The following is a 12,248-nucleotide window of genomic DNA, read 5'->3' on the forward strand; positions in this document are numbered from 1 at the left end:
TGGCAAATGCGAGGTTGTGAATTCAATCCCTGGTATAAAAAAAAAAAATCCCTCCTATACCTACTCAGTTTCTAGCCCTAGTGCAATGATTCTGGTATTTGATCTGCTAGTGTTATATTATCTGGGTCCAATTTACAGCCTGTACCACAGTCCTTGTATTTCCTGTTCTTGGCAGGATTGAGCAGGTCTTGAAACTACCTCCTTGGAGTTACAGAATTACATTTTCAGAAACACTGGTGCTAGGTAGATGACCTCTGTGACCTTGGATGGTCTAGTTAACTTTTCCATGTTTCCATTTCCTCATTGTAAAATGGAAATGTTAGTACTAGTTCCCTTTGACCTGTGCAAATGAAAAACAAGTTTTTGAAATACATGAAAGAGCTGACTTGCATCCCATACTGTAGGGAGTTTTAATATTTAAAAAAGGCATGTCTGATTTGAGGTATTCAAAGTCTTTATTGAGGAAGTAGTAAAGGAGCTGTGTAAGAAAGGAGAAGGGCAGGGGACTGATGTTGCGTTCTCTTCCCCAAGAGTTGTCTGCATACCGCTTTGTGGAAAATTGAGTCATCGGGAGGTTAAGGACTGGAAGAGGCAGGGAGAAGGCAAAAGGAAAAAGCCTCTTCTAGGCCTACTCCTAACTGACAGCAAACTGCTCTTGCAGTCTTTTCTGCAGTGGAAAAGGGTGGGATCAAGACAAGCCTGTGCATGTAGGCAGCCTTTCTGACCATACCTGTTCTTCATGGTTGCTCTTTTTAGGAGCCCTCAGATTCTCAAAAATTTTCACATTTTTTTCCCAGTGGCTCCCTTACCTGGTGTGGAGGAAGAGATGAGGTGTAAGCACACGAATTAGTATGCTAAGAACTCAGTCAACTGCAATGTTGTCAACATTTTTAAACATACATAAAAGTAGGAAGAATGACAAAATGAGTGCCATCTACTCCTCTCGATTCAAAAACATTTGCTTTGTCTGTGAATGCATGAGTATAAATGTAGATTTTTTTTCAAATTTTGTTGAATCATTTGTAGAAAAATTGCAGTCTTGTGGCTCTGGTTTTTTGAGACAAGGTCTTGCTGTTTAGTTGAGGCCGGCCTCAAACTTGCATTGATCTACTAACCTCAGCCTCCCAACTGCTGGGATTACAGGCGTGCACCACCATGCCTGTCTTGTCTTTGTGACTCTGACTCTTAACCCTTGAATACTTCAGCATGCAGCCTCTAAGAAGAGCCATATTTGAGCTGAGTATGGTGGCACATGCCTATACTCCTAGCATTCTGGGTGGCTGAGGCAAGAGGATCACAAGTGTAGCCTGGCAAAATTAGTGATTTAGCAAGACCCTGTTTCAAAAAAAAATTTGAGCCATGGTGTTAGCAGCAGCAGCACTTTGGGAACTAACACAAGGAAGCTTTTATATGAAATTATTAATACCAGTAAGTAATACAGCTCTGAGATGATCTTTAGGGGGAAATGGGGACAGGGAATGGATTTTAGGTTGGGGCTCAGGTACAGAGAAAGCAGCAGCTTGGAATTAAGACCCATGAATAGCCCATTGTCCAGACATAAACATGTTATGTTTTGGGGGACCTTGGAGGCACTTGCCTTAAAGTGTGAAGGATTGAAGGTAAAGAGAAGTGGGGACGATGAGTGGAGCGCTTTGATTGCAGGTGAGGAACTGGACCTGACTCTGCAGGTCTTTTATTGTGCAGTTAACAAATTTTTTAGCACAAACCCTTATAGTACTTATAAGTGTAATACATAAATTACTTCAAATGGTCTGCCTTCAAAATATGCTACCTAGAATTTGACCAACTGTTGGCAACCTTAGCCACTTGAGTTACTGCAGTTTGCCAAACTAGTTTTGTTTTGTTTTTTCATTTGCCCCTCTTTCCTCTTAGTCTGTTTCAGCCCAGTTGAGGGATCCTATTAGAATTTGAGTCAGATTTTGTTGGTCCTTTTCTCAGACTCTTCCCTTTCACTCGGCCTTCTCACAGCCTAGGTGATACCTCTTTGAGCTCTTTGGCTACGCTGTCCTTAGCCACATAGGCCTCTTTTCTTGGAACCCCAAGGACTCTTGCCCATCTGCCTTTACTTTGCAGCTCCCCCTGCCTGGAGCCCTCATTTGCCTTCTGTGGGTCTGCACTCAAATTCCACCACCTCCACAAGATTTTTTCTGGCTGCCTCTAAAATTACAGCCACTCGCTCCAGCCCCCATGTAAGGAGTCCTCCTTTCCTTCTTATTTCTTCCATTAGACTTGCTGACCATTGGGCATGCTAATGATATTGTTTGTTTTGTTGTCCTTCTCCCCAACTAGCATGTAAACTTCAGGAGGGCCAGGTGAGGTTTTAATCTTTGTTCACATATCCTGTATACTCAGTGCAAATTCAAGGAATGGATGAATGTGCCAGTAGATTAGCCAGAAAAAATGCACACACAAAACAGCTAACAGATGAGTTAAAGATAACTATAAATAGAGGTTCTCATACTTGCTTCACAGGTTCTCGGAGACGGTCTTCCTCACTCTGAGGGTGTAGAAATAACTCCTCTGAGTGATTGTAGGTAGAATAAAAAGAATGGGAAAGACTTTGAATCTGCCAGCAATAAGTTAACATACCTGTGCTGATTAATTTTGTTGCAGGTAGTTGGCATGGAAAAGAAGGAATCCAGTTACAGAAAAGATGTTTTAGAGCATCAGTTCTTGGCATTGGTGATAGTGAGGTACAAAGAAGGGGGAACAAAAGATGATAGATGAAGAAGTGGGTGGGATAGCTGGAAATGGTAGTGTTGTTTCTGGGGTATCAGAGCTTCTCTTTGTGTATGTATGCTGGGGACTGGACCCAGGTCTTCACTCATGCTAAGCATACAATCTACCACTACCACTGAGCCACACCGCCAGCCCTGAAGAGTAATAAATGTACAAAGGAAACTGTTGGTTGGTTTTGAGACAAGATCTCACTGTGTAGTTCAGGCTGACCTTGAACTCTATGGCCCAGCCTGGGTCAGACTGTCAGCAATCCTCCTGCCTGGGCCTTCCAAATATTAGGATTATAGGCATGCATCACCATGCCTGGTTTAAAAGGGAGCATTAGGGAAGAATTGAAAAGGATATCATGAGTTCTATTTTAAAAGTGTTGAAATTCACAAGACACAGAGTCAGAGAAAGCTCTTTTAAAGCAGGGCCTAATATTGCAGAAGTGTCTTGTCTGCCATAGCAGGAAGATAGGAAGTTATCACTGATGAGAGCTCTTATCAGTTCTGGTGTGGCACCAGAGGAGACTCTGAACAAACTTACTTTGTTAGTTTACATCCATAAACTTACCTTCCCATGGTTTTCCACCTCTGGAAGCTAAAACTGCTTCCCTTTATTTTGTGACTTTCTGAAAACCTTCAGTTCTTTGTTGAAGTTACTTACCACTTTGAGTTACCTTTCACTGGGCTTCTCCCATGTGATAGTCTGTCGGGGTCGCTCCCGGCCGGCAGGAAAGACACACGACAAAGTCTGGCGGTGTGCAACCTTGCCTTTATTTGTCTCCGCGTGGGCCCCGCGAGGCCTCCTCTCTGCCACCAGCCCTTTCTCGCCGGTGGACTTTCTCTATCTCTCTCTGTGCTTCCTCTGTGCTTCTCTCTTGTGGCGGGAGAGGCATTTACTTTTATAGGGTAACAGTGGCCAATCAGTTCAAAGCGCGCGATGCGGGCTGATTGGCTAACATCAGTTGTTGCTAGGCAGACTATCTTACAGAGCGGGTTGTTTAAGTCGCCAGCGCAATCAGGGGGCAGAAAGCAGGCGCCAACTTGACTCACTCGATGGGAGGGGCAATCTAGCTCAGGCTCCGCTCCCACCCACAGGCCCTACGTCCGCCAAGTAAGGCGACCGGTGTCGGCCGTGGCTCCCAACAATAGTCACTGCATGAATTAATAAATTGCTTGTTTTTCTCATGTTAAAAAAGTAAATGTTGAAAGTCAGAGATACGCATGTAACTTTCAGACATGAATAGAGAGAGGAGAGGTCAGCACTTGAGAACCGTTTAGCAGTGCAGTGTTAACTCACTGCCGAGAGTACTACCAAATTGGGCAGTTACTTGGGTGTCAGCACTGTCACTACAGACTTCAGTTTTAATGAGTTTGATTTGGACATTTAAGCTGTGCTATCAACACATACCCTTTACATACAGATGTTTATGTATTTAAACTTCTGCCAAGTATACTCTTGGGCACATTGTAGTTTACTGGATTTTTGAACAGATTTGAGCCTCCTTTCTGGACGTGCCATCTGTGACTGTTTAATAACATGGGAAGGGGCTTAAACCTACAACTCTGCAAAGTTTGCTAGTTATCTAATGACATTTGCATTTTCTTTTTTTAGAGTTATCATCACCATGTTGGTGACCTGCTCAGTTTGCTGCTATCTCTTGTAAGTATATTGACTCTTGTAAGTAGTTTTCCTTTCAAAATAATAAGCAGTTATTCTGGTTATTTGATGTGTGCTGTTTATACAGTTGTCTCATTGAAGCCTAACCCGTATGTAATAGTTAGTGTCCTCGAATTGAAAATATCATACATTTCCAGTGCTCAGTACAGCAGATGAGAGTTGTGCAGGTGCTGTCCTTCTAGGAATACAAGTGTAATTTCATTGACACAAATATAAAGTTCATAATTAGTTGGAAATTACAATTATATTACTTTATATTTTACTATTGTGAAATACTTAAATTTACTCGTTTCACTTACATACCTCGCTCTGAAGCTTATAAAGCCATTCTTTTTTTTTTTTTTAAAGTGTATTTGAGAAGGTAAAAGTAAAGAATGAGAGAGAAAGTGGGTCTGCAAAGGAAGCTTAGGCTGAATGAAAGGAAAAAGCAAGATAAAAGAACCCTGGAGAAAGCACGATGGGCTGTCTTGAGGAAAGCCATGAGAGCATAAAGCCATTCTTTACTGTGACTTATCCCATGAACAAAAATTGAGCTAGATTTATAATCAAGTAGAATAAGGATAATTTTCTAAATAATTCATTGTATGTTATATCAGAGTAGACTAATTTGCATCTGAGTGGATTACTTTATATAAATTATTGAATGAAAACTAAGGATAAGCAAGCTAATTTCTTTCCTCAATATATATTTAGAATTTTGTCCTTTATCTTCCTGAATACCAGACATGGTGAAACTGCAGTGGAGCCATTGCACAGATGTCTCCAGGCCATGTCCACATTCTCTTACTTCCTGAAGAGTATGGGACAAGTTAAGCCCCAGAAAAACACCTGAATTTTCATCAGTTCTTGGAGAATAACCACTTCAGTGTAATCAAAGACTGTAGGATTTCTACTTCTGTTTTTTTAAAAATTGAACTATGAATCATATACCTAAAAGTCACCTTTTAGGAATTTCTTTTCAGAGTTCGGAGTGAGTGATTTTTATTTCCTTAAGGACAGTTTTCTAGCTTTTGGCGAGTTAGTGACACAGAAAAAACTAGTGTTGGCCTGAGTATTATCTAGTACTCGCGTGAGGTACCAGTCTGTTCCGAGGAAAAGGCCAGTGCTCTCTGTGATCCTGAATCTGAGAATGTCCAATATCTTTGGGCTTTTGCACTAAGGTTTTCGAAAAGTTTATGGAGATGAACCAATGTCTAGTTCTTAGCATAGGTCAAAATCCACTTATCAGAGTTCCTACCATGAATTTTGGCTGTCTGCCAGTAATTCATTCACTTATTAAATCCAGTTTTAGCCAGGCCAGGTATGGTGGCACATGCGTGGAATCCCAGCACTTAGGAGGCTCAGGCAGAAGAATTGCTGCAAATTTGAGACCAGCCTGGCCTCCATAGTGACCAGTCTAGACTACATAGCAAGACCCTGTCTCAAAAAAATTTAAAAATAAATGAATGAGTAAATGCAACTTTAGGGTTGTTTTTTTATGAGTGTTATTAGAGATTGAGCTCAGTGAGCCCAACTGAGCTACATTCCCATAAACCCTTGCCCTTTTTCTCTTTTGAGACAGGGTTTCATTGGAGGCACTAAATTGGCTAGGCCAGGATTACAGTCCTCCTTACGCAGCTTCCAGACTTAGGATTATAGGCATGTGCCACCATGCCTGGCTGAAACTTTGGGATTTTAAAATACATTATAAAAACTGTGCTAAATGATGAATGTGTTGTTTTAATAGGAAGGGTTAGATAATGGAACTTTATAAAAACTTGTTTTTGTCCAACTGTGGTGACTCATGACTGTAATCCCAGTGCTCTGGAGGCCAGCCTGGGCCACATAGTGAGTTCAAGGTCATCCTGAATGAACTACATAATAAGACCCTGTCTCAAAACTAAACAAAAATAAAAAATGAAAACTTGTGGTTTTTTTTTTGTTAAAATGATAAAAAGAAGCTTTTTAAAAGTGATGGCTTAGTCATCAGAATGAAAGTCTGACTAGAAGTATGTGGCAGAAATTCTTTCACTAGTTGTGTTCAACTCTGAACAGTAAATGAAAGCAAATTTACATAATCATCAAAAATTCCATTTTAATAAGAGTGATAAGACTGGGGATTTAGCTCAGTGGTTTAAGTGCTTGCCTGGTAAACCTGAGGTCCTGAGTTTGATCCCTGATACAAACCGAACCAAACCAAACCAAACAAAACAAAACCAGTGATGAAATATCAGCTTATCCTACTGAATCACCCTTAAAAATCTGGACAAGGGAGCCCTTTATCCATGTGAGTGCCTTTGTTTTTATTGCTTTGAAGATTCCTGCAGTGTAAGAATTAAGCTGATGGAGATACCTTGCACTTGATCTTAGCTATAAGGCCAAGAAGTGATTTATGGTGATATCTTCAGAAAGAGAGAACTTTTGCACAGAGAAATGACTAAAGAGTAAACAGAAATAAGTGCCGAGGATCTAGTCAGTGGTCAGTGCCGGCCTGACAAGCGTGAGGTTCTGAATTCCATTCCTAGTACCCAAAAAATAAAAACATAAAAATAAACTAAAAGGGAGAAACATATTTTGTAACATTTTGGTTCTCCATCATCTTTGGTATGTGGCTAATTTTCATGGTAGTCTCTTTAAAAGAACAGAGCCTTTTAACTAGTCTCGTACTTCTTATTTTTTTTGTTTCTCTCTTTTTTCTTTGTACATTTTTTGAGGATCTTGCTATGTAGCCCAAACTTGAGTGCTGAGATTATAGGCGGGCACCTCTGTACCCAGCACTTAATTTTCAAGGTTAAAATGAAAACTGGACTTAGTTAGAAATTATTTCTCTTTGCGTCCTAGTGACCCAGTTGAGAACTGTCCATGAGCCCCTGTCTCTTGCTGCCTAGACACTAGTTCACATCTGCACTTGGCTCCACGTGCTGGTGAGATTGATTATTGATTATTAGTTAAGATAGTTGTCTTAATTATTTTTTTCTCATTGCTGAGACAAAATATCTGACACCCACAGTTAGAGGAAGAAAGATTTATCTCACAGTTTGTAAAAGTTTCAGTCCAAAATCTGCTGGCTCCAAGGCAGGGTGAGGGCAAAGGAGTGTCACAGAGAAGAAACAGTTTGTAGCAGGCAGAGACAAAACGCAAATGACAAATGAGAGACCTTAATTCTCTTTCTGTCTCTTATGTTTTTACTCAGGATAGGTAGCGCTCACAGTGTCAATCCTAACCATGAATCAGCCCCAGCATCACATTCTAGATCAGCTATCTCTAAAAAGCCTTCTGTGACTGCATAAGATCTTAGGAGAACATCTAGACACAAGCCAAAGCAGTGATTTATAGTGTTCTTACATTAATGCTCCTAGAAACCATTTTATGAGGAGATAAACTGGTTAATACCAACTTTATGAAGCCATTCTTTGTTTCTTTGAAACTTGATAATATATCCTATTTAGCAGAATATCTGCCTAAAAAGTATAGATGTAATTCAGATCTCATATTGACCATGCCTTATTTTACAAAGGAGTGGGATTCTATAATAAAATAAATTTGAAATTCAAAAGAGAAACTCACTATTACACACATTAGTATGTTTTCAGAAAATACTTACTTTGAAGTAAGGTACGCCTAGAGAAAAGTTTCTCCTAGGTGAAAGTTCTTTTTCCTAAACAAAGTTCTGTTTTGAAATATATTCATGGTCTTTTAAATTGCCTTCTATTTATGGCAGTTTCTTCCCTTTCTTCCCTTGGTAGTTTGTTCTAGTTTAAGGTTTGATTCCACGGGGCAAAACTTGTTCAGTTCTGAATAAGTCAAGTTCTCTGCCAGTGTGACCTCGTTTCCGTTACTAGTCCAACACAGAACTGTCTGAATGTTATTACTTTCCTCTTTGAGGTACAAAGTCACTTTTGTCTGTTAAGTCACCATACTGTACTTTCTCTTGATCTTAGGTGAGTCAGTTCATTCTTTCCCTTCCTTCCTTCCCTCCTTTCCTTCCTTCGTTCGTTCGCTCGTTTGTTCCTTCTTTACTTCCATTCTTCCTTCCATCCTTCCTTGGTGCTGGGGACATGCCTCTACCAGCCCTTTAGGTTAATTTTTAATGTTGAATTATGTTGTAGTTTACCTACAGCACACAAAACTTACAATTAAAGGGAAATTAGAAATTGAATGTTGTATGTGAATATATGGTTGCTTCTTGGAAAATGTGCTGTATCTTTAGGACTTAACTAATTGTACCATCTTATCAGCAGAGTGATACAGAAAAACAAATATTGACTAGGAGGCCTAAGTGTTTCTAGGCTGACTGGTACATGGTTTAGGGTATTTTGTGAGGCTTTTTTTTTTGGAGGCAGGGTCTCCGTATATAGATCAGGCTGATCTTGAACTCACTATGTAGCCCAGACTGGCCTTGAACTTGAAACAAACAAAAGTCTCCTAGCTCAGCCTCCCAAATTCTGGGATTACAGGGGTGTGGCACCTGTGGTTGGGTGGTTTTGTGAGTTACAAAGAAGATGCTAAATTTAAAAACAGAGGACATTAAAAATATAAAGTAGTGCCAGGTATGGAGGCAATTCTCTGTGAGTTTGAGGTTATCGAGGGCTAGCTATATAGTGAGTTCAAGGTCAGCCTGAACTACATAGTGAGACATTGCCTCAAGAATGTGTGTGTGTGTGTGTGTGTCTATGTGTGTGTAAAGTCTTACTCCTGGTGGTTTAGTGTATCATATATGTTACTTTAATTTCAAAAATGTACATGTTACTTGTAAGCACAATTTGTTTATAGAGCTGTGGAGTATGTATTTACTGAGCCCTGTCAGAGTTCCTTAACTGGATGTGTGTTACTTACAGTGTACTGTGAACCAGGCACTGGCTATGTAGCAGTGAATAAATGGAGCCCCACAACCCCTCTGCCCTCTTCAGTGAGGAAAAACTGGCTGTTACGTAGTCAGAAGCTCCTCACAGCCCATTCATTCACTTCCCAGACAGGTTTCCCCACCCTGTAGGTCCCACAGATGCATATTCAGTTGTCACCCCCAAAAGATTTCCCCTCATTTGTCTTTCAGCACTCTGTTATTCAGCATAGCATTATAAAGACCTGTAGGGCTGCAGGAATTTACAGATCCACAGCTAAGCCTAACCACCCTCACTGCCTTTCTGGGTCCCCGCCTAGAGCCACAGTCTCCTTTGAGGGACCAGAGGGATCCACTTTCATTTCCATCCAAGTGGCTACAAACTGGTCAGTTTCAGGGTTGGTCTCCTCCCACCCCCATCTGACAAGGACCTCACACATGGGAGGCAAGCACTCTGTCCCTGAGCTATATCCTCCAGCCCCTTCCCCCTTTTCAGTTCTAGGGGTTGAACCCAAGCACTTTGCACTGAGCTGCATCCCTAGCCCTCTTTATTTTTTTTATTTTGAGGCAAGGTCTAATTGCTCAGTCTGGTCTCAAACTTGCAATCCTTCTACCTCAGCCTCCTGAGTAGCTAGGATCCTATGTTTGTGCTACTATGCCTATCTGTAGCATAGACTTCTGTTATTTAATTCTTTTCTTTTCTTTTTTTTTTTTTTAAAGAGACAGGATCTCATTATATTACCCAGGTGTGGCCTCAAACCCTTGGGCTCAAATGATCTGTCTGAGCCTCCCAAGTAGCAGGAGCTATATCAGTCTGCAGCCACTGTGCCTGGCATTTTGTTGTTGTTTTGTTTTGATTTGAACTTTTAAAATCTGCTACAGGTATATTTTATAATTTGACTGTCGCCCACCTTTAGAACTTATCACTCATCCCCAATCTTGTTTCATCCCCATACTTTTTCCCCTCCACCTTAAATTATTTTGAAACAAATCTAGTTCCTTTGTAAATATTTTGATGATAATTACTATTTTAGAGTTATTGTGATCACTGGTCATTCAAGAGATGCAAATTGAAACAACACTGAGATTCCACCTTATACCAGAAAGAATGGCTGTTATCAAGAAATCAAGCAATAACAAATGCTGGAGGGCCTGTGGGGAATAAGAAACCCTTCTCTCTTGTTGGTGAAAATGCAGACTGGTGCAACCACTGTGGAAATCAGTGTGAAGAGTCCTCAAAAAACTAGGACTAGAAGTCCCCTTCGATCAGCTATTTTGTGGATATCTTCCCAAAAGAATTAAAAACATCATACCACAGCGATATATATGCACCCATGTTTATAACAACACAATTTGAATAGCCAGATCTTGGAAACAACCTAAATGCCATCAACTGAGGAATGGATAAAAAAGGTGTGATATTTTTACACAATGTGGTACTACTCTGCCATAAAAGATAAACTGGAGTCTTTTATAGCTAAATGGATGCAACTTGAGACCATACTCATTAGTGAAATTTCTTTTTTTTGTCTTTTTCCTTTTTATTGGTACCGGGGATTGAATCATTAGTGAAATTAATAAGACACACATATGTAAACATTGTATTGTTTCACCAGTGTGAAAAGCTGAAAGTAACAACATATATGTGTGTATATATTTATATTAAAAAGTTAAGATACTACTGATTTCTTTTTTTAAAAAGTTACTGTGTACAAAAATTCCTTTATATCACCAAACATCTATCACATTTTAAATTTCCTGCTTGTTTCATTAGTAACAGTTTGCTTCACTGGAGAGTCACAAAGATGTGACAGGTTGTAGTAAAGATGTCTCTTTAGTATCTATAGATTTCTTCTCTGTATATCTTTCTCTTTTTTCCTTCAGTTTTGTTTGATGTGTAGTGGTTTGGTTTTGTTGCTGGGGATTGAGCCCAGTACCTTCGTTGTAGTCAGAGCTTGTGTGGAGAACAATTAGAACCAGACATGAAATTTATAATATTATTTTATGATGGTCACCTAGAGTTAACACAAGAAACTGCAGAAAATCTATCCACAACACCAAAGATAGAACATTCAGTCAAGGGCCTGAATCCCACAGCAATGGACACATCTGCATGAGTCCAGATGAAGACCCAGAGCTCATGACAGTGCCTGCCACAAGTCCAGCTGGAGGTCTAGAGCTCACAAAAAGGTCTCAGGCAGTCTCTTCCACGGATCTGTGCTGGGAAGGCCCAAAGGTCAGCAGTGGAAGATAGAAAGTCTATGCCAGCTGGGTAAAGAAGGCTGTGCTGGTAGGCTGAAGGTTTTATGCTGGAACCAAGAAGTCACACTCAAAACAAAGACCAGGGCTGTCCTGAAAATCCTCGGCGACACACAGACCCTGAGCACCTCTGACGATAAGCACAGTCGAGCACATGCCAGGAAGCCAGCATGATGAGTTCATCCTGGAGACCAAGTGGCACACGCCTTCCTCACTGGAGCCAGGAAGCAATGCTTGATGTGAGCACCAGAGCTCCTCCAAGAGAACCAGTGGCTCCGACAGCAACTCGTAGGAGGACCCACAATGCCTCAACGCCTCTCTTCTCCATGTCTCTATGTATACTGGCAACTTTCCTCAGGTGAAACATCTACACTCAGCACCATGGTGATTTAATTGAGCTGGCATTAAGCTGACCATCAGTTTTTAAATCTGTAACAACCTTGCATACATTAAGCTCACATTCTGCCCCAGTGCCTAGGAATTTTAATAGAAACACCAGGTTGTTTGCCCTCTAGTTTTCCAAAAGCTAGTCTTTGTTAATTGTATACTCTTGTTATTGTTTAAGAGGCTCCTCTATATTTCCTGTAAATTGGCAGTCATATCTAAAGCTAGATCAGATTCAGGTTCAGTATTTTGGCAAGTCTGTTTAAGTGACATGGAGAACTCTCATCAGAGGTACATACTGTCTGCTTCCTCTGTTGTTGGTAGCCACTGATGATACTGTTTCTGTGATTTCTTGTTCATT

At 40.5% G+C, this 12,248-nt stretch overlaps 1 protein-coding gene across 1 annotated transcript in view; it reads left to right on the plus strand.

Moving 5' to 3' along the window:
• Atp6v0e1 (ATPase H+ transporting V0 subunit e1) overlaps positions 1-12,248 on the plus strand; it is a 36,435-nt gene that overhangs the window by 1,821 nt on the left and 22,366 nt on the right. Inside the window, exon 2 of the mRNA XM_003473213.5 lies at positions 4,360-4,407. Coding sequence (XP_003473261.1) covers positions 4,360-4,407 — 48 coding nt within the window. The remainder of the gene's footprint in view (positions 1-4,359; positions 4,408-12,248) is intronic.

This window comes from Cavia porcellus, unplaced genomic scaffold, assembly GCF_034190915.1.
Source record: "Cavia porcellus strain 051 isolate PalLab524CR breed Dunkin Hartley unplaced genomic scaffold, mCavPor4.1 scaffold_19, whole genome shotgun sequence".
In the NCBI taxonomy this organism is placed as follows: domain Eukaryota; kingdom Metazoa; phylum Chordata; class Mammalia; order Rodentia; family Caviidae; genus Cavia; species Cavia porcellus.